This window comes from Erythrolamprus reginae, chromosome 4 (genome assembly GCF_031021105.1).
Source record: "Erythrolamprus reginae isolate rEryReg1 chromosome 4, rEryReg1.hap1, whole genome shotgun sequence".
NCBI classification, from domain to species: Eukaryota; Metazoa; Chordata; class Lepidosauria; order Squamata; family Dipsadidae; genus Erythrolamprus; species Erythrolamprus reginae.
Genome location: NC_091953.1, coordinates 88,358,992 through 88,384,187, shown reverse-complemented (window position 1 = coordinate 88,384,187; position 25,196 = coordinate 88,358,992). Strand labels below are relative to the sequence as shown.

General features: G+C 45.3%; 1 protein-coding gene across 3 annotated transcripts in view; it reads right to left on the bottom strand.

Moving 5' to 3' along the window:
* The window catches only part of PUDP (pseudouridine 5'-phosphatase), a 112,569-nt gene that overhangs the window by 79,385 nt on the left and 7,988 nt on the right, over positions 1-25,196 (bottom strand). For 2 of the 3 annotated variants that reach the window (XM_070750860.1, XM_070750859.1), the window contains exon 2: positions 18,639-18,857. In XM_070750860.1, coding sequence (XP_070606961.1) covers positions 18,639-18,857 — 219 coding nt within the window. The remainder of the gene's footprint in view (positions 1-18,638; positions 18,858-25,196) is intronic. The other variant, XM_070750861.1, reaches the window with a different exon arrangement.

Below are 25,196 nucleotides of genomic sequence, written 5' to 3'. Positions count from 1 at the left end.
ATCTACTCCAACGTCCCACCCAAGCAGCAGACTCTACACCATTTCTGACAGATGGCAATCCAATCTGTTCTTGAAAGCAGTGATGAAGCTCCCACAACCTCTGAAGGTTAGTTGATTTTTCTCACTATCAGAAAATTTGTCACTTAAGGTTGAATCTCTCCTTGTTCACTTTCAATCCATTATTCCTTGTTTGGTCTTCAGGTGCTTTGGAAAATAGGTTGACTCCTTCCCCTCTGAGACAGACCCTAAAATATTGGAACACTGCAATCATGTCTCCCCTGCTCCTTTTCTTCACTAGACCAGCCATGCCCAGTTCATCATATGTTTTAGCCTTCAGTACCCTAATCATCGTGGTTGCTCTCCTCTGCACTCTTTCTAGAGTCTCAACATACTGTATTGAATCATTTGGAACTTATGTAAGGCTGTTATTATAGCTCTGCCTTTAACACCATTCTATCCCACAAGTTGTTTCTTAAATTGTCCAATTTGATATGTACCGGTAAATCAGAGGATTTGTTTGTGGATAAAGGATTTTTGACAGATAGGACACAGTCAGTAACGATGGGATCTCACCATTCTTTCACTTTGATACTAAGCACAGGAACCCTCCAGAATTGTGTGGTAAGCCCCTTCCTTTATTCCTTGTGTACACATGATTGCACCCCACTCTATATCACAATTATTAAATTTGCAGATGATACGACAGTAGTGGGGCTCATTTGTAAGAACAATGAATCTACTTATAGAAAGGAAGCACAAGGGCAGATATTGTGGTGTAAAGAAAATAATCTTACACCTGGCCCAAAAAACCCTAAATAACCTACAATTGATTTCAAGAGGAAGAGAGATGTACATTTACCATTGCACATAAATGGCGAGAAAGTGGAGAGGGTTGGTAGTTTAAAATTTCTGGATATTTATATCTCGGGGACCTTTCATGGACTATGAATGTTAACATGCTTGTGAAGAAGGCACAAAAGAGGCTGTACTTCCTGAGAATGCTCAGGAAGATAAATCTATCTCAGCATCTACTACTGTCCTACTATCACAGCACTATTAAGAGTGTCCTGACATATGGCATCCTTGCATGACATGGGAGAAGCTCTGCAGCAGACAAAAAAGGTCTACAGATAATCATTAAAGCTGCCTAGAAATATCATTGGGCTTCAGCTACCAGCCCTAGACAATATCTTCTCATCTTGCTGTTTTAGAAAGTTGCACAATATTCCCAGAGACTCCTCTTATCCTGTTTATAATCTTTTTGCATTATTGCCTTCTCGCAGAAGATACAGAAGTTTGATTTACTTGAAGTTATATTTTTTAAGTGTTCCCTTTATTTTTATTTTTTTTGAGAAGTGTGTTACAGTATTTAGGAAAAGTAGAAAAAAAAGCATTTCTGGTACCCTATTTTCAAGATGGTGATTCCTCACTGGTCCACTTAAAAATTCTTTTCAATATTTAATAAGGAATTTAGATTTCCTGGCTTAAAATGGCTTTCAATTTTCTGGGTTGCAAATTCTAGGTATCTACAGTCTTTCTCTGTAGAATATCAAACTTGGACCACATTTTCTGAATAGTTTTTATCCCAGAGTTATAATGTCACTTAACACTGAACTTAACACAGATAATCAGTCCTGAAAAGCTACAATGGGAGCCATGGATACAGAAATCAGGCAGAACTATGTCCTGTGATCTATGAAATCTAGTGTTGATCTTGGTGAGAAAGCTAGGGTCTAGCTGGAGAATTACCCTGTCAGGGTGGAACGCACATAAGTCTGAACGAACTGATAAAGCTGACAGTTCTGATACTCTGCGAGCTGAAATTATGGCCACCAGAAAGGCCACTTTCACTGATAGGATGCGGAGTGAGACTTCCCTCAATGGTTCAAAGGGGGGACCTGTGAGGGCTTGCAGAACCAAAGGTAAGTCCCATGATGGGAAGTGATGAATGACTGGTGGAGACAGGTTTGCTGCCCCTCGGAGAAAGTCATTTATCCATGGATGATTTGAAATTGGACAGAGAGGGTCTGGTCAGAGAACCGTTGCTATAGCAGCTACCTGTCTGCGTAGGGTGTTGGGGGTTAACCCTTTTTCAAGGCCCTTTTGGAGGAAGTCCAGAAGGTGAAGAACTGAGGATGTGCTGGGAGAAACTCCCTGGGCTCTGCAAAAGGCGCAGTAGGCCGCTCAGGTTGCTTGGTATATGCGAGTGGTCGACGGTCGTCGTGCCGCTTGTATGGTCGGTTTGACCCTCTCTGGAACATGTTTTTCCCTTATGCGGTTCCCTTCAACTGCCACATGGCAAGTCTCCACCACTGAGGGTCCGGGTGAACTATGGATCCTTGTGTCAGGACCAGCTGGTGGCATGGGATCCTCCACGGAGGGGAGATTGATAAGTCCATCAGATCCGCGAACCATGGACGTCTGGGCCAGAATGGAGCTACTAGGAGTACCTCCGCCCCTTCTGAGATGATCTTGGAAATTACTCTGTGTATCAGGCAAACCGAAGGGAAGGCGTAAAATATACCCTTCAGCCACGGTGAGAGAAGTGTGTTGACTTGCTCGGCTCCCGCGGTTGGGAACCGAGAGAAGAACCATGGAACTTGGTGATTGTCCTGTGAAGCGAACAAGTCCACTTCTGGATTGTCGTAACGGAGAACAATGTCCTGGAACACCTCGGGGTTGAGAGACCACTCCCCCGGGTCGATCGTCGTGCGGCTTAACCAATCCGCTCAGGTATTCTCCACTCCCGAAATGTGCTCCGCACAAATCGAGGCCAGGTGTGTTTCCGCCCATGACATCAGGGCATGGGCCTCCTCCATCAGGCAGCCCGACCGTGTACCTCCCTGGTGATTCACATGTGCCCTTGTTGCCACATTGTCCGTCAATATCAGGACGTGTTGGTCTTTTACGGTGTCTGTAAACATCTGCAGTGCTCTGAACACCGCTCTTAACTCTAGGAGGTTGATGTTGAGGTCGGATAAGTCCTCTGGCGACCACCTGTCCTGGGCTATCTGCGATCCTGAGTGTGCTCCCCAGCCGGAGAAACTTGCATCCTTGGTGACGGTCACCTCTTGGTGGAACGGAAAGGGAGAGCCCCTGGATATGGCTGGAGATGTCCACCAGGGAAGGGATCGACGGACTGTTGTGGTCAGGTGCACTTGGTGTTTGGAATTGCTTAGTCGAGCCCTCTGAAAGGGGAGCAGAAGCCACTGTAGTGGGCGAGCGTGTATCTGGGCCCACGGTACTATATTTATTTATATATATATAAACATTCCTAGCAGTTGTGATAGGAGAGCCAGAGAAACCCTGGAGCGTTGCGTGATCAGGCGTATTAGTGCTACTATCTTCTGTTGTCTTTCTGATGAGAGATAGACCATGCTGGTTGAAGAGTCTATTGTAGTGCCTAGGTGGAGTAGGCATCTGGTTGGACGCAGATGGCTTTTGTCATGATTGATCGTGAAACCGGCTCTTTCCAAGGACTCTATTGTCTGTGTCAAATCCTGTTTGGCCTGGTGAGGGCTTCTGGAGAGGATAATTATGACGTCTAAATAGGCTAGAAGGCGTATAGACCTCGTTCTGAGGTCTGCTGTCAATGCGTCTAGAGGACAACCCGAAGGGCATGGCTTTGTATTGGAAGTGTTGGTCTTGGAGGCAGAAACGTAGAAATTGTCGATGTTCTGGATGGACCGGAACATGCAGATATGCCTCCTTGAGGTTGATGGAGGTCATCCAGTCTTGGTGCCGGATAGATGCTAGGATGGTATGCAGCGAATGCATCTTGAACCTCTGATACTTGATGTAGATGTTTAATTGTCTGAGGTTCAGAATTAGGTGGCATCTGCCGGATGTTTTGGGAACTACGAATACTATGGAGTAGAACCCCTCTCCCCACTGCAGTCTCGGAACTGGTTCGATTGCTCCAATGTCCAAGAGATGTTGGACCTCTTGGAAAATAAGGGATAGTTTTTGTGGATGGGTCAAGGCTGGGCATTGTATGTATCTGTTTGGTGGGATTTGTAGGAAGTTTATTTGTAGGCCTTGCTCCACGGTCTCTAAGGCCCAAGTGTCGGTGGATATCGATTCCCAAAATTCGGTGAAGAATCTCAGGCGTCCACCGATGGGTGGGTCGTGGTAGGAGTCACTTTTGCTTGCGATATCCTCCTCTGTTGCCACCCTTGAAGGATCTGCAAGATTGTTGGAACTGGCGGTTCCTGTCCCCATAGTTACCTCGGTCAGATCGGTAGGATGGTTGTATGTAGGTCCCCTGTCCGTAGGTCCTTGCGACTGGGGACGAAGTCGAGGAGGGATCCGATCGAAAGGGCTGTCTTTGAAAGTATGGAGTCCCTCGTCTGTCCTGTCTCCTTGCTGACCTTGGTAACACCTTCTTCTTATCTCTGTTCTCAATTAGAACAGAGTCCAATGATTCCTCAAAGAGCTTAGAGCCCTGGTAAGGAGCGGTGGCTAGGCGCCATTTTGATTTTGCATCTGCTTGCCATGAGCGAAGCCAAAGTAGACGTCGAGCTGTGAGGTTAGTTGCCAATGCACGGGATGAAAATCTTGCTGCCGCCAATGTGGCATCTGCAGAAAACTCAGTAGTGGCAATGAGTTTATTGATGTCCTGACGAAGGCGGGTATCCTCCGGGCCCAGTCTGGGAAGGATATCCTGTAGCCACAGGATTGAGGCCCTATTAAAAAAAGATGCAGCTGACAGACTTCCGGGGCAGGGCAGGGCCGGTGCGACGTACAAACTTGGGGCTCCAGGTTTGTGCTCGAAGTTTTCGTCCGTTAACCGTGATAACGGAGACAGCTCCTCACGGTCGAGGGTGCTAAAGAAAGGGGAAGTCTCAAGGAAGGAGGGGTACGCAAAACCCCCCGGGCAGAGAGGCGGATCCCCGTGAACGGGCGGAAAAAAAAGTTGGGGTTTACCTCAACCCGAAGGCCTAAAGGCCCACCACATTAAACTACCACCAGGGAGTCGAAGCTACAGGCGGTGTAATCAGCGAGAATCAGCAGAGCGCAATAGCAACTTTCCACTATTTAAACCAGAAGGTGTTGTGGTTACCTTTGCATTGAGGGTTGTGAGTCTCCTGGAGTGCGGTAAAGCGGCGATCGTTGTGTTTGGAGCGTGAGCTAAAGAAAGCGAAAGAAAGTCGGAGTGAGTGAGAGGAAGTGAATGGTGGGAAGGTGGAGAAGAGGAAAGTGAGGAGAGAGACGGCCAGACTCGACTTCTGTGTGTTCTGCCGGCAACCGGAGTAATAAGTGGAGGAGCAGCGTTGGTAACGTCTGTTCGGAAGGAAAAGCGGCGAAACAAACACACACAGAAGAGGAGAAAGGCGTGGTGGACGAGGAGAACGAAGGAAGGAACAAAGGAAGGTGGAGAGGCGGTGCGGCGGAGCAGCAGCGGCGGAGCAGCAGCGGACGAGTGGTGGTGTGAAATAGAAGGAAGGAACGGAGAGGGTGAAACAGAAGAAGATTTGCTGATTTATTTGCCGTGTCATTTTGCCTCTTTTGAGGCCGGGAGAGCAATCGGGGGGTTGTGAATCAGTTGTGTAGCGGAAGGCAACGGAAGTGACGCAGAGGGAACAAGGGAACGAGAGCCGAGGAGACGAGAAAATGTCAGACGCCGAGGAACGAAGAGGGACGACGAAGAACGCACGAAAGGAGGATTAGCACCGTTGCCCAGCCTGGAAAGTGGATTTTTATTAATTACTCTTAAACCAGTTTGTTTAGTTTGTAGCTTTTCTTTTCTTCCTCTTTTTCTCTTTCTTTTTCTGCTTTTTCCATTTTTTACTCTTTAACTGCTATCAAAACTTGCTTACTTATTAATTAGAGCATCTTAAACAACCAATATATTGTATATTTCAAATATTGTAAATTATAAATCTTCTTAACCTCAATTCCTTATTACTAACTGTTATTTAACTGTGATTATTATTAACTATTAATTATTGGTAGATTTAACAGATTTGAGATTTGAGAGATTTAATGAAGTTGATAATTATTATTCAATATTAGATAAACTGAACAGTAATATATTTGATATTTAAATTGGAATTCAATATATATGATCATTTGATATTTAAACAACCATTTTATGAATTGTATTTATGACAACATTTGTTAACATTTAATATTTAATATTTAATATTTAATATTTAATATTTATTGAAGATTAATTTATTACTCATTAATAGTTGGAAGAAGGTATACATAAAACGATTCATTTAGTAAACTTTATCAGAAATTTGGGATTTAGGATTTCAGCAGTAAACCATTTAAACATTTTAAACATTTTAGGATGAAATAAAAAGAAAAATTTAGATACATGGTCTGAGGGCAAATGGAGAAGTGACTTAAACTTGTAAATTTACATAATAGAAAAGAGTCAATCCAATTCATAACTAAATACTTCTAGACAATTGCATCACTCAAAAACGAATCTTGTACTATTAGCTACACAAGTAAATCCCTTCCAAGCATGTCAACAACATTTACGAAAACATCTAAGAAAACAAATATTGCAGGAAGCCCGAACACCCCCAACCTGAAACAGATCACGGAGATGGCCTCTATAGAAAAACAAAGCCAATTACCAACCTTGCAATCAATCCAAACCTCTCTGGATCTCATTCAAGAATTCATGGCAAGAAGTCAAGAAACCTCTATTGCAACACAGGAAACAATGGTTAAAAACCAAGAAGAAACCAACAAAAACTTTGAGAAAATGGCAGACAAGATAGAAGGCCTAGAGGCAAAAATGGGCTCTGTCCAAGAAACGGTTAACAACCATGAACTTAAAATTAGAAGTATAGAAGCCAACATAACAAAAATGGATAAAAACATTGTTCTTGCCGAGGGGAGATTAAAGGCGGAAAATAAGGAGTTGGAAGGGGCCGTAGCGGTCCTAGAGATGGAGAAAGCCTCTTATTACCTTCGTTTTCAAAATGTCCCGGAACAGGAGGATGAAGATCTGACCTCCAAAATGGTAAAGATTCTATCGGAAAATCTGCAGATAGACGAGGAAGAAGTGAAAAACCACATAGACGAGGTTTTCAGGATCCAAACTAATTACGCCAAAAAGAACAAAGTTCCAAGAGAGGTACATGTTCATTTCACGAAAAAAACTGCAAGAGACGCGATCTACAGAAACACCAGAAACGAACAAATACTGTATAATGATGGAGAAATAACTATACTGAAACAGGTACCCAAGAGAATTAGAGAGAGGCGAAGAGAGTTCCACTTCTTAACCGCCAAACTGATGAGAAGAGAAATTCCTTTTAGATGGCTGATCCCAGAGGGTCTGTTGGTAACTTGGAAAGGCAGAAAGTATAAGATTGACTCTTTCGAAAAAGCTGATAATTTTATTTCACAAAACTTGGAAGGAGAAAACACATTTGGCCCTGAAGGAACCCCTCAGACCAGACTAGAAGAAAGTGAGCAAGGACAACAAAGTGCAGAAAGTGAGAAAGATCTCAGTTCTAGAGAAGAAAGTAGAGTGACAACAAGAGCAACAGCAAAAAGGAAGTAGAAAGGAAAGTACACAACACCAACTACAACAGAGCACACACTCAGATATAGATAAACAACAAACAATAAACATAGAAAGGGAACTTCAGCGAGCAAGCAAATAGAAAGTTAACTAAAAAGGTTCGGGTTTTTTTTAAATTATTATTATTTTTTTATTATTATTATTATTTTTTTATTATTTTTTTTATTTTTATTTTTCCCTCTCCCTCTCTTTATCTCTCTCCGTACTCCTTGAAATAAATATGAAATCACTAAAAATTTTCTCAGTTAATATAAATGGACTAAACTCAATTATAAAAAGAAAACAAACGATGATTAAACTCAAGAAAGAAGAAGCGGATATAATCTGCTTACAAGAAACACATATTAGATCACAAGACCAGAACTTACTTAAGAATAAAAAATTAGGGAAATTGTTCACGGCGCTAGCAGAAACAAAAAAAAGAGGCATAGCGGTGTATGTAAAAGAGAGGCTACAACCAGAACTAATCTATGCAGATCCAGATGGAAGAATACTCAATCTGAAAATCAAAATTGGCCAAAGTCCTGCAGTCTTGATGGTGATATATGCCCCAAACACAAACCAATCTGAATTTTACCAAAAAATAAACGATCAACTAACACAACTAGAAGGGAAAAACATATGTATATTAGGAGATTTCAACGCGATCCCTGACAAAAAAAAGACTACAAAACAACAACAAAAAGAATTCAGGATAGGAAAATTCTACCTAACAAATTTTTTGAACTAACAAGAGAATTTAATCTTTTGGACCTATGGAGAGAAAGACATCAGGGGAATAGAGAATATACTTTCTTTTCAAACCCACACCAATCGTGGTCAAGAATAGACATGGCCTGGGGTGACCTGAACATAGACAAATGTATAGAACAAGTGGAGATCGGCCCCAATATATGGGCAGATCACCACCCAATTATAATTAAGATAAAAGAACCAAAGAAAAACTTTCAAAAATGGTCCCTAAACCAATCATTACTTAAGGAAAAAAACTACACTGACCAAGGAAAAAGGGAATTAACTTTTTTTCTTAAAGATAACTGGAATGAAGACACTTCTATACAAAACCTATGGGACACCTTAAAGGCATATTTAAGAGGAATCACTATTTCATACTCCTCCAGAGTAAAGAAAATCAAAAACCAAAAAATTAAAGATTACCTAACTAGAATGAAACAATTAGAAACAGAATTACAACAAGATATTTCAAACGAGACACTTAGAGGAAAAGGATAAATTAAATCACCAAATTAATTTAATGACTCAGGATGAATTAGCATGGAAACTAAAAAGGGCTAAATTAGACTATTTTGAAAATGCAAATAAGCCGGGTAGATGGCTAGCCTACAAACTTAAAAAAGAAGAAAATGAACGATATATTCATTCGCTAGAAGATAGCAGGGGAGAAAGACAATCCACGATAGAAGGGAAAAAACAAATTGCCACTGATTATTACACAGAATTATACAAAAGGGAAATAAAAACGTTAGAAGAACAAAAGAGGTATATAACAGAATCCGAACTGGGAGAACTGACTGATAATGAAAGAAATAGGTTGAACAAAGAAATTACGATAACTGAACTGGAGGACACAATTAAAAACCTGAAAAACAATAAAGCCCCAGGTCCAGATGGTATCATTGGTGAATTCTACAAAGAATTTTCCACTGATTTAGGAGACCTCCTACTAACACTTTATAACGAAGTCCTAGAAAAAGGCTTAATGCCTAACTCTTGGACGGAGGCAATTACGAGTTTAATCCCTAAGAACGAAGAAGAGAAGCATAGAATTCAAAATTATAGACCCATTTCCCTGCTAAATGTGGACTACAAAATTTTTATGAGCATAATGGCAAACAGACTAAAAACAGTTTTAAATAACAAGATACATTCGGATCAAAATGGCTTTCTACCCGGTAGACACATTAGAAATAACACGAGGATAATATTAGACGTTCTAGAATTCTATGAAAAACATTCAGATAAACAATTGGCTCTCATCTTTCTAGACGCCCAAAAAGCCTTTGACAATCTAAATTGGGGATTTATGATAGAATTAATAAAGCATATGAAATTTGGCCCCAAATTTATTAAAATGATCGAGACAATTTATTATAAACAACACACAAGAATCGCAATTAATGGGGATTTAACCGACAGACTTCAGATTGAAAAAGGGGTTCGTCAAGGCTGCCCATTATCCCCGCTATTATATATCCTTGTTACAGAAACCATGTTAAGAAAGATTAGAGCCAACTCTAAAATAAGAGGATTGAAAACCAAAGGGCAAGAGTTCAAATTACAGGCTTATGCTGATGACTTAGTCTTAATAATAATAATAATTTCCCCACTGGAATCGGGGAAATACATTATGAAAGAGGTGGAGGATTTCGGCAAGGTGGCAGGTTTAAAAATAAACACACAAAAAACTAAAATTATAACCAAAAATATGACAAAGGAGCAAGAAAATAATTTGGAAGAAATTTTGAAAATTAAAATAGTTAAAATAGTCAAATACTTGGGGATTTTACTCACAAAAAAATGTAGCACCATTAAAGAAAATAATTATGAAAGATTATTAAAGACAACGGAGAAACAATTAAAAAACTGGGATAAGCTGCAAATTTCACTACTAGGCAGAATAGCGACAATCAAAATGTCAATACTGCCGAAATTCTTGTACCTCTTCCAAACAATCCCAACAAAACTAAATAATCATTTCTTCAATAGATTGAATAAAATTACTTCTAAATTCATATGGAACAACAAAAGGCCCAGGATAAGATTAAAATGGTTACAAGATAGAATCAAACAAGGAGGTTTGGGATTACCAGACTTTAAGATATATCATTTAGCATCTAATTTACTATGGATCAAAGATTGGATAGAGCTAAAAGCAGAGAGATTACTGGCACTAGAAGGCCATGACATGCTCTCTGGTTGGCACAATATGTTATGGAACCAGCACCAAAAGATTCCGACTTATTTCAAAAACCACATGATCAGAGATGTCTTAATAACAACATGGCTCAAATTAAAAAAAGATCATTATGCAAAAATACCTAGATGGTATTCCAGTCTGGAAGCCCTTACCCACCCGAACATTACAGAATTAAAAAACATGATAACCTATAATCACTTATTAAATACAGAAGGAAGTATAAAAACAAAGGAAGAGTTAGCAGAACAGAACATAAGGCTAATATTTTCAAAATGGCAAAAAGACACCAAAAACGAAGGAATACTGGCACAGGACACACCCCTTGATAAACTAATATTAGGAGGGGGGAAAATTTTATTACAAGAATATACAGTTACTTAATAAATTATGAAATGGAAACTGAAATATCAAAAGACCCAATGACCAGCTGGGCAAAGAACTTTGGCTACAATATTCATATAGACCAATGGGAGACAATCTGGAATAAGAACTACAAAATCACAAAATCAGTATCATACAAAGAAAACATCATAAAAATGTTTTATAGGTGGCACATGTCGCCATCAAGACTAGCACAGATTTTTCCCAAAACCAGACCAAACTGTTGGAGATGTTCAAATCCCTCTGGAACCTTCTTCCATATCTGGTGGAGCTGTCCAAAAATAAAAAAATTATGGAGCAAAATAAGGTCCTGGATATTCGAAATTACAGACATTAATCTCTCATTCAAACCAGAGACCTTTTTATTAGGAATAATAGACACAAAAATAAAGAAAACAGATTACTATATAATCCAACACATTATAACAGCAAGCAGAATATCAATAGCTCAAAACTGGAAAAGGGAAGAGGTACCATCAGATAGAGAAATGATTAAAAAAATATTTGATTGCGCCGAGTATGACTCCTTAACACAAAAACTGAAAGACAACAAGGAAACAAAAAATATAACCACATGGGATAAGTTCTATAACTGGATCAATGAAAGGGAGAGAGCTAAGGAAGGGAAGGGAAACAAAATACAATAAAACAGATTAAGAAAAAAAGAAAAAAAAATCAAGAACGGGGGAGAGAAGAAGAACAAAATATGATGATCTATTTGCTTGCTCGCTGACACCCTTTTACCTTTTTTTTTCTTTCTTTCTTTTTCTTCTTCTTTTTAGGATAGAAATAAATTAGAACTATAACAATCATAATACTAAACACATTATTTAAAAAAGGAAGCTTTAGACCAACGATTAAGCAAACTTTAAGAAATATGATTCCGCTGACTGAATAACCGGGAAAATAAAAAATAAATATAGCTGCAGACTGGCAGCGGGGTGGGGGGGGGAAGGGGTTGTCTTATGTTCAACGTTATTGTTAAATGTGGCTCGTTCGAACCTATTGGAAACAATGATCAGATGCTTATGAGCTGCTGCCAGTTGCTGCCAGGGTCTCTTTATATTTTCTGTGAAAATGGGGACTGCAGAAATGTGCTCAGACTCCCTCTGGGGCTAATTAATGAGCCTAGCTGCTGGCATGATGCCCACCTCTTGGCCTGCTGGTTTTGTTGAATTATCAAGCATGAGTGTGGTTTTTGCCTTATTTAACAGAACTCTAAAGAGAGACTGCTTGAACAGCCCCGCCAAGGGAGGCTGGTCAGGAAGGTTGGTCTCATCTTCAGATAGCTCCTCCTCTGGATCAGTTGGCATTTCCCTTGGTCCCTGATCCTCCTGGAAGGAATCATGTAAAGACGGGGTGGCAGCAGGGGCTGCCCAAAGATCTTGTATGTTGGCTCGAGGTGGTAGAGGAGATGGTCGTTGTTGGGCACCCACAGCGATGCCCTGGGAATAGGCAGACGCAATCATATCTTGTAATGATGGTGACATAGTCTGCCAATTGTCTATGGGACCCCTAAGGCCTGCTGCAGTAGGTGTAAAAGTGGCTGCTGCTGGCTGGGAAGGTTGGGTCCAAGGTTGGAGGGCTGGTCTAGTCCATTCTGATCTCTGGATTCCTTCAGATATTGGGGGAGCGCTCAAAGGGCATTATTCCAGTGAGGTGAGGACCTTCACAAGCAACAGCTGTAGTTACAGGTGGGATCGTACTGGTAGAAGGGCTAGGCCCCTGCCTTTGCCTGTTTATTTCCAGCTGAGCCTCCAGGGTCTTAATTCTCTTCTCAGTCTCCTTTAAAGCTGCAGAGGATTGAGAAGAATTCCCCTTAGATTTGGAGCTATGGCCCTTATCCTTCCCCTTGATTGTCGAGGGGGCAGCTGGGTCGCTGGAATTACCCTGTTGTTGAGACATGATTTGGGGGGTCAGAAAACACTCACGGTACTGTGTGCTACGAAGGATAGTTGTGGCTCAAAAATGGCAAAAAGAGAGAAGGGTATAGTCCCCTGAGGAACGAGTCATTAACTTCACTCCTGCTGATTGGTCAGGACCTACGTGACCTCATTGCCATGGTAACGGCCCTTGGCAAGATGATGTCCTTCTAGTTGCCATGAAGTAGCTTAGTCATGCTACATATCCCCAACTGCTGCCTTAAATGGCGCCTGCGCCAGGGCGGGAAAAACGTAGCCCACACATTGGCTGAGGCATCCCAGTGCCTCAATTGCCGGCAGCTCAGATTTCTCCCCCAAAATGGCGGGTGGAACTTTGGGCAGCGAGGTTCTTAAATGTGCCTCGATTGCTGCCTCCACCTTTCAGAAGCCGCTCCGTTTGTCCTTCCGCAGTGATTGACGGCCGCTAATTAGGCCGCTAAACAGCTGATTCCGCCTTCAGAACCAAACGCCGATTTCAACAAATGCCGGTATTTGCTCCCTTCGGATGGCGAGGCGGCTAGAAAAGCAGCGTCGTTGTCATTTCTGATCGCGGGTGTCAGGGACCCCAATGCATCCTCCCTGTCGACAAGGCATTGCTCCGGAGAGCATTGGCCTCTCAGGGGTGAAGAGATGGAGAGCAATACCCCGGAGGGCAGTGGCTCTCAGCTGGAGACTTTTCCTCTTCCTCCTGTAAAAGAAGAAGAGATAGTTAGCAGAAAATTTTATAAAATAAAATAAAATAAAATAAAATTCACTCTCTCTGGAGAAGAAAACTCGTAGTCCCTACACTATGACTGAGTTTTTAAGACTGGCCTGGGGGGTCAGTGATGGGCGGGACATAATAATTATGTTAATTTTTAACTCAGTCCCTGCCAATTAGGCTGAAGAATAACCCACATTGGACTCTCTGAGCAGTGCAGTGGAGAATATAAAATAGTAATTTTACGGGGTTTTAGGCAACTCTCTAATTCAAAATCTGAGAAATGAATTTCCACTGTTGTGCTACTTCCTTATTAGCTAAAGTTCATTAGAATCCATACTGCATAAAATATAAAACAGTACTAAGTATTTGCTAAAATTAGTGATCCACAGAAGAAAATATGAGAGTTTCTAAATTATCCTTAATGTGGAGCAGATTATTAGAGACTACGTTACTGTTGCAATGAATTCCCAAATTTAGACAAAAATGAATATAAAAATAAATCACATTAAAATCTGTTTTAAAATGGTGGATTGATGATACATTATAAAGAAGATAGCTATTCCACCAGTTTATTGCTTTCTTTTTAAAAAAAAGGTGTTTCATAGTATCAGATATATTATTCATACTTATATATTTCAATAGATATATATGAATACTCCTAAAGTAAGAAAAAGCACTGTATTTTAGTGTAAAAGCAACTCATTTTCAGAAAAAAATATTAATATATTTTTCAGTAAATTAATCGTATTTAAGAAGGTCTATAAAGTCAAATTTTGCTGCTAGTAAGTCTAATGAGTTATCATTATGTCTTTTTAGGAAATCATGAGAAAGGAAAGACGAACAGCAGTTTATTGCCAATCCCATGACCTCTCTCCAACATTGTTTCTACTAGTTTATGGCCAACTGCACTGTACTTTTTAAAAAGATAAAGGCTTGGGATGGATATTTTCTCCACTTACTAGCATAAAAGTTGACTGAAGATATTTTCATACAAACTTGTATTTTAATTGGTGTTGGTGAATTCTTCTAATTTCTGCAGAAGCGCATATTGAAAAGTTGGCCATCACCCTAACCTTTCATGCAGATACTATATAATGGAGTAGAAAAGGTTTTTCTTTCAGAACATTGAGGTTGAGGTACCTTTATCAAACAAACACACTTTGATCAGCTGATGGAAGAAGGATGACCATTCATGACTATATAGTTCAGAAGAAGCCCTCACTATTGCTGATTGGCTTTTTGAAACTGAATTTAGCATACCATAGCAATGATAGCATAGACTAGTAATGGCAAACCTTTTTGTTGCTGTGTGCCAAAAGTATGTGCATATGTGCGTAACAGCATTTCCATGTGCCAGTACCCATAATGCAATGCATGCCCCTTTGCATGCATCCATGCATGCATACACCCCATGTGCATATGCACCGCAAAACATGTATGGGCAGCACACATGCGCACTGTACCATGCATGCATCCACCGCACATGCACCCCCACACCCCATTTTGGACCAACCTTTACTGTTGTGTATGGCCTGCCTTTGCAGAGGGAGCGGTGGCTCCTCCTTCCAACCTCATATTACTCCATGCTCCAGCCAGCCAGCAGGAGCATGGAGGAGTGAGCCCCCTAGCCTGCTGCTGCTGACAAGCTGCCCATGGAGCAATGTACCTCTCTGCCCATGGATATGCAGCAACCAATGGAGAGACGGAAGACAATCTCGGCTGATTCATGCACTAGCCGAGTAAAGCACCTTCCTCCAGTTGCTGGAAGTAAAAGGCGGCTCTGCACAGCTGCCTGATAAACTTTCCTCCCAATGCCCGTTCTCTTTCATGTGCTCAGAGCTGCATGCCGCCAAAACATGAGGGGCTGTGTTGCTCTCTAGCTCAGCCTGGAATTCACTGCAGCTCCCCCAGTTTGTTAGCTAATTCTACCTGAGCCAGCTAAACTCCTCCTTTCGCAGCTAGTGGGACAAATGATGGAAGGGCTGGAGGGGATGTAGGAAACTGATCAAAACTCTCTTTCTTTCCCCTCCTTTCTCCCAACCTCACCAGACACTCTTAGTTTAGCCCTAGTAAGGCAGGGTAATTACTTGGAGTTGGATCAGTTCATATAACTGAGTTTCAGCCAACGGTTCAGAGCAGCTGCTTTGCTTGAGGAGCAGGTGAAAGGATTAAGGGGGAAAAAACGGAGCTCCAGCAGCTTCTGGAAAAATGTTTGGCTTGTTGATTACACGCTCCCTTCAACTTCTTGGGAAAGGGATTGGGAGTTCTCTGTCCCATTTAGGATAACCCCCTAAAAAGCCTTCTTGCTTCTTCCCAGCCCTGAAAAAGGAGCCAGGAAGCTGGTGGTGCATGGTTGCAGCGCATTTGCAAGCTGCTTCAAGTTGAGCCGTCCATCTGATGACATAGATTCAGAGAAGAGCAAGAAGTATGGGGGTTGTTTTCCAGAAAGAGCGGAGGGGGACAACGGCCATCACACCTTCGCACCTTTCACTATCCCACATTTTTCCCTTCTTGGGTGCCTATGCGCTTCCTAAGCAACGTTTTTCGCTGATAAAGTCGCTCAGATCCGGGCTGATCTCGACTCCAATTGTAATACAGAGTCGACTGACAACGAGTCAGTCGAGGTGACTGGGGCACGTACTTGTCCACCTGTCTGGGAAGAGTTTGATCTGGTGACACCTGATGAAGTGGACAAGGCCATTGGAGCTGTGAGTTCCGCCACCTGTTTACTGGATCCGTGTCCCTCCTGGTTGGTCTCGGCCAGCAGGGAGGTGACACGGAGCTGGGCCCAGGAGATTACCAATGCTTCCTTGGGGAGGGGAGTCTTTCCAACTCTCTATAAAGAAGCGCTTGTGCGCCCCCTCCTCAAGAAGCCCTCCCTGGACCCAGCCGTACTTAATAACTATCGTCCAGTCTCCAACCTTCCCTTTATGGGGAAGGTTGTCGAGAAGGTGGTGGCACTCCAACTCCAGCGGTCCTTGGAAGAAGCCGATTATCTAGGTCCCTAGCAGTCAGGTTTCAGGCCCGGTTACAGCACGGAAACCGCTTTGGTCGCGTTGATGGATGATCTCTGGCGGGCCCGGGACAGGGGTTTATCCTCTGTCCTGGTGCTTCTTGACCTCTCAGCGGCTTTCGATACCATCGACCATGGTATCCTTCTGCACCGGCTGGAGGGGTTGGGAGTGGGAGGCACTGTTCTTCAGTGGTTCTCCTCCTACCTCTCTGGCCGGTCGCAGTCGGTGTTAGTTGGGGGTCAGAGGTCGGCTCCGAGGTCGCTCCCTTGTGGGGTACCTCAGGGGTCGGTCCTCTCCCCCCTGCTATTCAACATCTACATGAAACCGCTGGGTGAGATCATCCAAGGACATGGGGTGAGGTATCATCAATATGCCGATGATACCCAGCTTTACATCTCCACCCCATGCCCAGTCAACGAAGCGGTGGAAGTGATGTGCCGGTGCCTGGAGGCTGTTGGGGCCTGGATGGGTGTCAACAGACTGAAACTCAACCCGGATAAGACGGAGTGGCTGTGGGTTCTGCCTCCCAAGGACAATCCCATCTGTCCGTCCATCACCCTGGGGGGGGAATCATTGCCCCCCTCAGAGAGGGTCCGCAACTTAGGCGTCCTCCTCGATCCACAGCTCACATTAGAAAAACATCTCTCAGCTGTGGCGAGGGGGGTGTTTGCCCAGGTCCGCCTGGTGCACCAGTTGCGGCCCTATCTGGACCGGGACTCATTGCTCACAGTCACTCATGCCCTCATCACCTCGAGGTTCGACTACTGTAATGCTCTCTACATGGGGCTACCTCTGAAAAGTGTTCAGAAACTTCAGATCATGCAGAATGCAGCTGCGAGAGCAGTCATGGGCTTACCTAGGTATGCCCATGTTTCACCATCACTCCGCAGTCTGCATTGGCTGCCGATCAATTTCCGGTCACAATTCAAAGTGTTGGTTATGACCTTTAAAGCCCTTCATGGCATCGGACCAGAATACCTCCGAGACCGCCTCCTGCAGCACGAATCCCAGCGACCGATTAGGTCCCACAGAGTGGACCTTCTCCGGGTCCCGTCAACTAAACAGTGTCGGTTGGCGGGCCCCAGGGGAAGAGCCTTCTCTGTGGCGGCACCGGCTCTCTGGAACCAACTCCCCCCGGAGATTAGAACTGCCCCTACTCTACTTGCCTTCCGTAAACTCCTTAAAACCCACCTTTGCCGTTAGGCATGGGAGAACTAAGACATCTCCCCCTGGGCATGTTTAAATTGTGTATGGTATGCTTGTGAGTGTGTATGTACTATATGGGGTTTCTTTTTAAATCTTAAATGTTTTAAATGTATTCAGATTATTTATTATTTGTTTTTCTCTGCTGTGAGCCGCCCCGAGTCCTCGGAGAGGGGCGGCATACAAATCTAAATAATAAATAAATAAAATAAATAAACTTTGGCTTGAAAAATTGCAACAGGTGTGATCTCTCCAAGATGGTTAATTAACATTGTGCTCCACTGACTGCTTCCAAGTGCTTTTTGCTTTTGCTGCTTGCCTCTTTGCAGAGGCGGCTCCTCCTCCTCCTGCCCACCTCGCTGTCAACCTTGGGGTTTGCCTTACCAGAGTGGGGAGAAAGGTTTGGGGGGGACATCTGTGGTGCCAGAGACTACAGACATGCTCTGGAGAAGCCTGTTGGGAGTGTCAAATCAGCTGCATGCATGATGGTGGCTAGTGTAAGAGAAGCGGGATGCTAGAATCTCAGCTCTGGAGCCCCACGGAGCCAGTCCAATGGTTTCCGGCATGCTGGCATGGCGTTGGATTTGCCTACATAACTTTGCCGGAGCAAAGTTTGCCGGAGCTGCAGAGCTGACTGTCTGGCATCCCGTTTCTCTTGTGCTGGCCGCTGCCATGCACACAAATGATCGACGCTCCAGCTTCTCTGGAGCGTGGCTGCAGTTTCTGGCACCACAGATTTTTCTCCCACTACTACCAGGACCTCTCTCCCCTACTGGATAAGGCAAACCCTGAGGTTTACTGCAAAGCTGACAGGAGGAGGAGGAGGAGGAGGAGCCACTGCTGCCTCTGCAAAGCAGGTTCCCACCACCAAAACCTTTCTCTTCTCCCCTCATAAGGCGCACACACAATTGAAAATACAAAATACCTGGCATCAACATAGCTGTAGGAAACAATTTTTCTTGCATGATTTTACTTTCATGTAACAGCTCTTCTTTGGTGATTGGAAGGTCCAGTGCATCACAAATGATTTCTGCTCCTTCCAATGCTTTTTTCCCCATTGCTAAGGATTTTACATCCCAGGTGTAGGTTTTCCCAAAGCGACTGCAGATTTCTTGGAACACAATAGTATAAAGATGTTCAGTGTCTGAAGAACAAAGAAATGTGGAATTAAAATTATGTTTTCAACCAATAGTCAGCTAGATCATTTAATTTGTTTTTGACAAAATGGCACATATGGTGAACCTTGAAGAATGTTGCTTAGATGATGGAGCTAATCTAATAAGACCTGTGAAAATGTTTTTTCCTTGTTGAAAAAGACAAAAATATTTGGTCACTGCTCAGTTTAGACTTTAGATTTTGTCTTCCCTTTAAATTTTTCTTTGGGTAATAATATTTTCTCCCTAACCTTAAATGCCCTCTTCCCTGAAAACCCTGTTCTGAAATCAATTTTTTTATGATAAATATTACTTTAACTTGTTATTTCATTCCTTGTTTAATATGTGCCACTACCTGTATTTTCTTGGAAAATATTCCACTATAAACAAATATTGAGTTATCCCAACTATGGTCTTAATAATTTAATTATTATTGTCCTTGTTCGTACTCTTGAATAAATGAGCAGTAATCAAGGGCTCATGTCCTGCAGGAACCGCAGAGGTCTCTCCTATCTTATCCCCTTCTCTCCCTTACACTCCTCTCCAAATTGCCAGCCTGCAGGCCAGATGAGTCACACGCTGGCCAGGCCCAAGTGGCAGTTGGAACAGTGTTATTTTCAGGTTGGGAGGAGGAGCAGAACATCTCCTTAACATCAGTGTTAATATTAATATAAGAAATACTAATGATTTGATGGTCATTTCTAAAAATCCTTTCTTAGCACGCACCTAGAATCCAAACAAACATACCATTTCGCATATAGTGGTACCTCGTGATACAAACCCCTCGTCATTTGAACATTTCGAGATACGAACCCAGGGTTCGGAATTTTTTTGCCTCTTCTTATGAACTTTTTTCACCTACGAACCTGCCGCCGCTGCCACTGGGATGCCCCGCCTCCAGACTTTCGTTGCAAGCCAAGCGCCAGTTTTTGCGATCCTGGGATCCCCTGAGGCTCCCCTCCATGGGAAACCCCACCTCCTGACTTCCACAAAAACGCAATGCTGTAGGGAAATCCCAGGATCGCAAAAACGGGCAGAGTAGGGGGGACAAAAACAGGAAGAAAAGACTCATGGAGCTCAAGAGGGGAGAAAGGTGTGGGGGAGATGAGCAGAGTGGGATGGGAAAAAACGGTAAGAAAAGACTCATGGAGCTCAAGAGAGGAGAAAGGTGTGGGGGAGATGAGCAGAGTGGGGTGGGAAAAAACGGGAAGAAAACACTCATGGAACTCAAGAGGAGAAAGGTGTGGGGGAGATGAGCAGAGTGGGGTGGGAAAAAACGGGAAGAAAAGACTCATGGAGCTCAAGAGAGGAGAAAGGTGTGGGGGAGATGAGCAGAGTGGGGTGGGAAAAAATGGGAAGAAAAGACTCATGGAGTTCCAGAGAGGAGAAAGGTATGGGGGAGATGAGCAGAGTGGGGTGGGAAAAAATGGGAAGAAAAGACTCATGGAGTTCAAGAGAAGAGAAAGGTGTGGGGGAGATGAGCAGAGTGGGGTGGGAAAAAATGGGAAGAAAAGACTCATGGAGCTCAAGAGAGGAGAAAGGTGTGGGGGAGATGAGCAGAGCGGGGTGGGAAAAACGGGAAGAAAAGACTCATGGAGCTCAAGAGAGGAGAAAGGTGTGGGGGAGATGAGCAGAGTGGAGTGGGAAAAAACGGGAAGAAAAGACTCATGGAGCTCAAGGGAGGAGAAAGGTGTGGGGGAGATGAGCAGAGTGGGGTGGGAAAAAACGGGAAGAAAAGACTCATGGAGCTCAAGGGAGGAGAAAGGTGTGGGGGAGATGAGCAGAGTGAGGTGGGAAAAAACGGGAAGAAAAGACTCATGGAGCTCAAGAGAGGAGAAAGGTGTGGGGGAAATGAGCAGAGTGGGGTGGGAAAAAATGGGGGGAAAAGACTCATAGAGCTCAAGAGAGGAGAAAGGTGGTGGGGGAGATGAGAAGAGTGGGGGGGGGACAAAAACAGGAGGCAGTGACTCATGGAGCTCAAGAGAGGTTCTTTTCACCTTGCTTCCTTGGGACTCCCTCCTCCCACTCCTTTCCCCTCAGCTTTGTCTGGCCACCACTTTTTTTTTTTAAGCCTTAATATTTTGGATTCTCCTAATGGGCTTGCATGCATTATTGGCTTTTCCATTAATTCCTATGGGAAACATTGTTTCATCTTACGAACTTTTCACCTTACGAACCTTGTCCTGGAACCAATTAAGTTCGTAAGATGAGGTATTACTGTATAATATAGCATAATATAACAATACAATACAATACAATACAATACAAGGTTGGAACTGTCTTAAGGACTGCAACCAGGTTTAATCGGCTATTGTGATACTTAATCAGAGGTGTATGAATTGTACAGAGGAACAAATGGAAGAAATAACTGAAAAATGTACATAATGTCAGTGTCATCAGTAGCAATGTTACTTCATCTGATTTCTCAGAAAACCTATGGTATCTTACAGATTCGTACATCTTTCAACATCTTATTTTTCCTTGAAAGTGCATAAAAATACACTTTTCACACAAATATTTCACACTGCACACACTTTCCCTAACATAATTAAAAGAAATTCACCACTGATTTCTTGTATACTTTTAGGAAAAAAATGTGTAAAATTATATTTGTGCAGCAGAAGAAGTACAGTACACTTTGACAAGCCCCTGCTTGCTTTTAAATTTCCCAAACAATATGATTGGTAGAATATGTTTGAAATCCTAGACCACACCAAATTAAAATATTCTTTTAGGTGCACATAATTTCAACTGAAATGTAACTACTGAATTTTAAATTTTATAGACAAAAAATGAAGCATAAGGCATAAGGCAAATTCAAATTCTCTGCACTGAATTTCTTTCTCTAGTTTTATTCACTGGGATCTGCTGTTTCAGAGTTCTCCCTAATGGAGTGTTGGCTTATAGAAACTTTTATATCAAGTTCCCCTAATGACTTAAAATGTTAGTTTAAGTTTTAGATTTGGTTATACAGTGATCCCCCGCTCGTTGCGAGGGTTCCGTTCCAGGAGCCCCCGCAACGAGCGGGTTTTCGCGAAGTAGCGATGCGGAAGTAAAAACACCGTCTGCGCATGTGCAGATGGTGTTTTTACTCCCACAGCGCTAGCGAGGAGCCGAAGATTGGGGGCGGCGCGGCTGTTTGCCGCCGGCATGGAGGGCTTCCTAGCAGCCCCCCAAACCCGGGTTGGGGGTCCGGGGGGCGCTGTCTCTCGGCGCTTTCGAGCCGAGTCCGGGAGCGAACTCGCTCACGGACTCGGCTCGAAAGCGCCGAGAGAGAGCGTGGACAGGCCCGTTCCTTGGCGCTGTCTCTCGCCGCCTTCGAGCCGAGTCCGGGAGCGAACTCGCTCACGGACTCGGCTCGAAAGCGCCGAGAGAGAGCGTGGACATCGCCCGTATCTAGAAGAAGTTGCCACCCGAGCGCTCTTGCCCGGCGGGAGGCGAAGCATATGGGTGGGGGGGCTGTCAGGACACCCTCCCACCCCAGCACTTTGCATCCCGCCGGCAAAGAGCAATAAGGCAGCAGCTTCTGCCGGACAGGGGCAATGGGCGGGACAGAGAAGCGGGAAGAATCAGGAGGTTCCTTTGGCGGCTGAAGCCTCCGCTACCCATGCTCTGAGGAACAGGACAAGCTGATTGAAGAAGCGAACAAGGGGGGTAAGATTTCCCCCGAGTCCTAACGCTCGTCTTTTCTCCCTCTCCCACTCACTCATACGGAGGGGAGGCGAGCGAAGGGCAATAAACAAGAGGAAGCGCCGCGCATCACTCGCCACTCGCTGTCTGCTTCACTATGGACAAAAGCCCCATCCTGCCTTCCTTTTTGGGGGGGTTTGTTTTGGCACTAGGCGACTGGAGGGCGGGGAAATGCGAGTCATTAATAAGACGTTTCTCTACCGGACACCCAGCCCGCCTTGGAAAAGGGAATTGGAAGGTTTTCTCAAAAGCAAAAAGCGATTGAAAGACCGTTTTGTTTTCTGCTCCGCGCCTGTGCGCGCGCGGCGCTGTAGGTATTCCGATGGGTAATTCGCTGCTCTCCGCTCCAGCAGGGAGCCCAGGAAGAGAGAAAGGCAAAAACTGGCGAACCGTTTCTCGTGTGATAACGGCGCTGCTGGCTACGTGTGATCGGGAGGCAGGGCAGGAGAGAATTCAGAGAGAGGGTGGGAGGGAGGGAGACAGAACAATTTTCACTTTTTCCTCAACTGGATTAGGATTGCAGCAGTTAAACTGCGCAACGGAGAGCAACGAACCCTCCTGCTAGGAGCATGAAAGCCTCCGAAATGCTAACAGACATTTCCAGGCGAAAATAGTAATTTGCGTCATTATTCACTTAACTTCGGATCGAGCTGGCTGCTTAAATACCTACGCTCGGCAGGCACGCTCGGAGATCGAGACGCGGCGCGCTCCCGGGTTTGAAAGAGTGGGGACAGCAAAGGTGCGCCGGGGAAGGCAAGTTTATAAAGCGGCCGGGTGGCCCCGAACGGCTCAGCAAGCTGGACAGACCTGTTTTATTGGTGACAGCCGCACGCGACTGAAAGGAGGAATTGGAAGTTTATTACTGGTGGCACAACACATCCGCCGCCATCCACTTGTCCGGCGCTCGCTGCATCTCGCTTGCTGGGAATATCTAGAAGAAGTTGCCACCCGAGCGCTCTTGCCCGGCGGGAGGCGAAGCATATGGGTGGGGGGGCTGTCAGGACACCCTCCCACCCCAGCACTTTGCATCCCGCCGGCAAAGAGCAATAAGGCAGCAGCTTCTGCCGGACACGGGCAATGGGCGGGACAGAGAAGCGGGAAGAATCAGGAGGTTCCTTTGGCGGCTGGAGGCTGCCTGGCACCCGCTGCAGCCAAAACAACAAAGCCAGGCAGCCCCCAGCTGCCAAAGGAGCCTCCTGATTCTCCCCGCTTCTCTGTCCCGCCCATTGCCCATGTCCGGCAGAAGCTGCCTCCCGTGCCGATGTTCCCCGCCAAGCCCAGTTCGGCTTCCCTGGCTGCTTGGCCGGAGGGGGGGGGCTCGGCCAAAAGGGGCTGGAGACGCAGCGATTTGCCTCCCGCCCCTCGCCCCTGTGCCACCGGCACGTCATCTTCCCTCCCAGACAAAAAGGCCGGCCTTTGGGGATGAAGGGGTGTGTTCAGCTCTGCGTCTCCAGCTCCTTTCGGCCGAGCCCCCCCCCCGGCCAAGCAGCCAGGGAATCCGAGCCAGGCTTGGCAGGGAACATCGGCACGGGAGGCAGGAGACGATCGGGCGACCGGAGCAGCAGCCAGGGAAGCCGAGCCGCGGGCGGGACCAGGTGGGGGCTGGAATTTCTCCGCCAGGGCGAAGGGCGGGCGAGCGGGTGCTGGGGAGTGCTTCTCGCCCTCCCGACAGCAAGAGGGGGGAGCGAACGGCGTGGGCAGGCGAAGGGCGGGCGAGCGGCAGCGAGGAGTTTGCGTGGGCGGTGGGGAAACTCCTCGCTGACGCCAGCAAGAGGGGGAAGACCCAGGGAAGCCGCTGCCATCTACGCATGCGTGCCCGGCACGCATGCGTAGATGGTATTTTTGACTTCCGGGTTGAAAAATAGCGAAGTACCCTGTTCGCAATGGTTGGGGACGCAATAAACGGGGGATCACTGTACAGTGATCTCTCGGTTAGCGCGGGGGTTACGTTCCAAGACCTCCCGCGCTAACCGATTTCCGCGTTATATTGGATGCGGAAGTAAAACCACCATCTGCGCATGTGCGCCATTTTTTTCATGGCCGCACATGCGCAGATGGTGGAGTTTGCGTGTGGGCGGCGGGGAAGACCAAGGGAAGATTCCTTCAGCCGCCCAACAGCTGATCTGCTCCGCAGCGCGGAAGCAGCGAGGAGCCGAAGATGGGGTAAAGGCAAAGGGGAAACCCCATCTTCGGCTCCTCGCTGCTGCCGCGCTGCGGAGCGGATCAGGTGTTGGGCGGCTGAAGGAACCTTCCCTTGGTCTTCCCGCTTGCCGCTTGCCAGTCCACACACGCCCCCCTGGATGAGCCGGCCACAGGGGCGAGGGGTGGGGATGAAGGGGCAGGACTTCCCGGGCGGAAGGCATGCTCGGCTCTGCCGCTCCAGCCCCTTTCGGCCGAGCCTCCCCGGCCAAGCAGCCAGGGAAGTCGAGCCAGGCGTGGCGGCGGCAGCGCTGCTTCTCCGGTCGCCCGGTCCTCTCCTGCCTCCTGCGCCGATGTTCCCCACTGCGACGGAAGGCAGTCGCTTGGCTAGGGAGGCTCGGCCGAAAGAGGCTGGAGCGGCAGAGCCGAGCACGCCTTCCGCCCGGGAAGTCCTGCCCCTTCATCCCCATCCCTCGCCCCTGTGGTCGGCGGGGATGAAA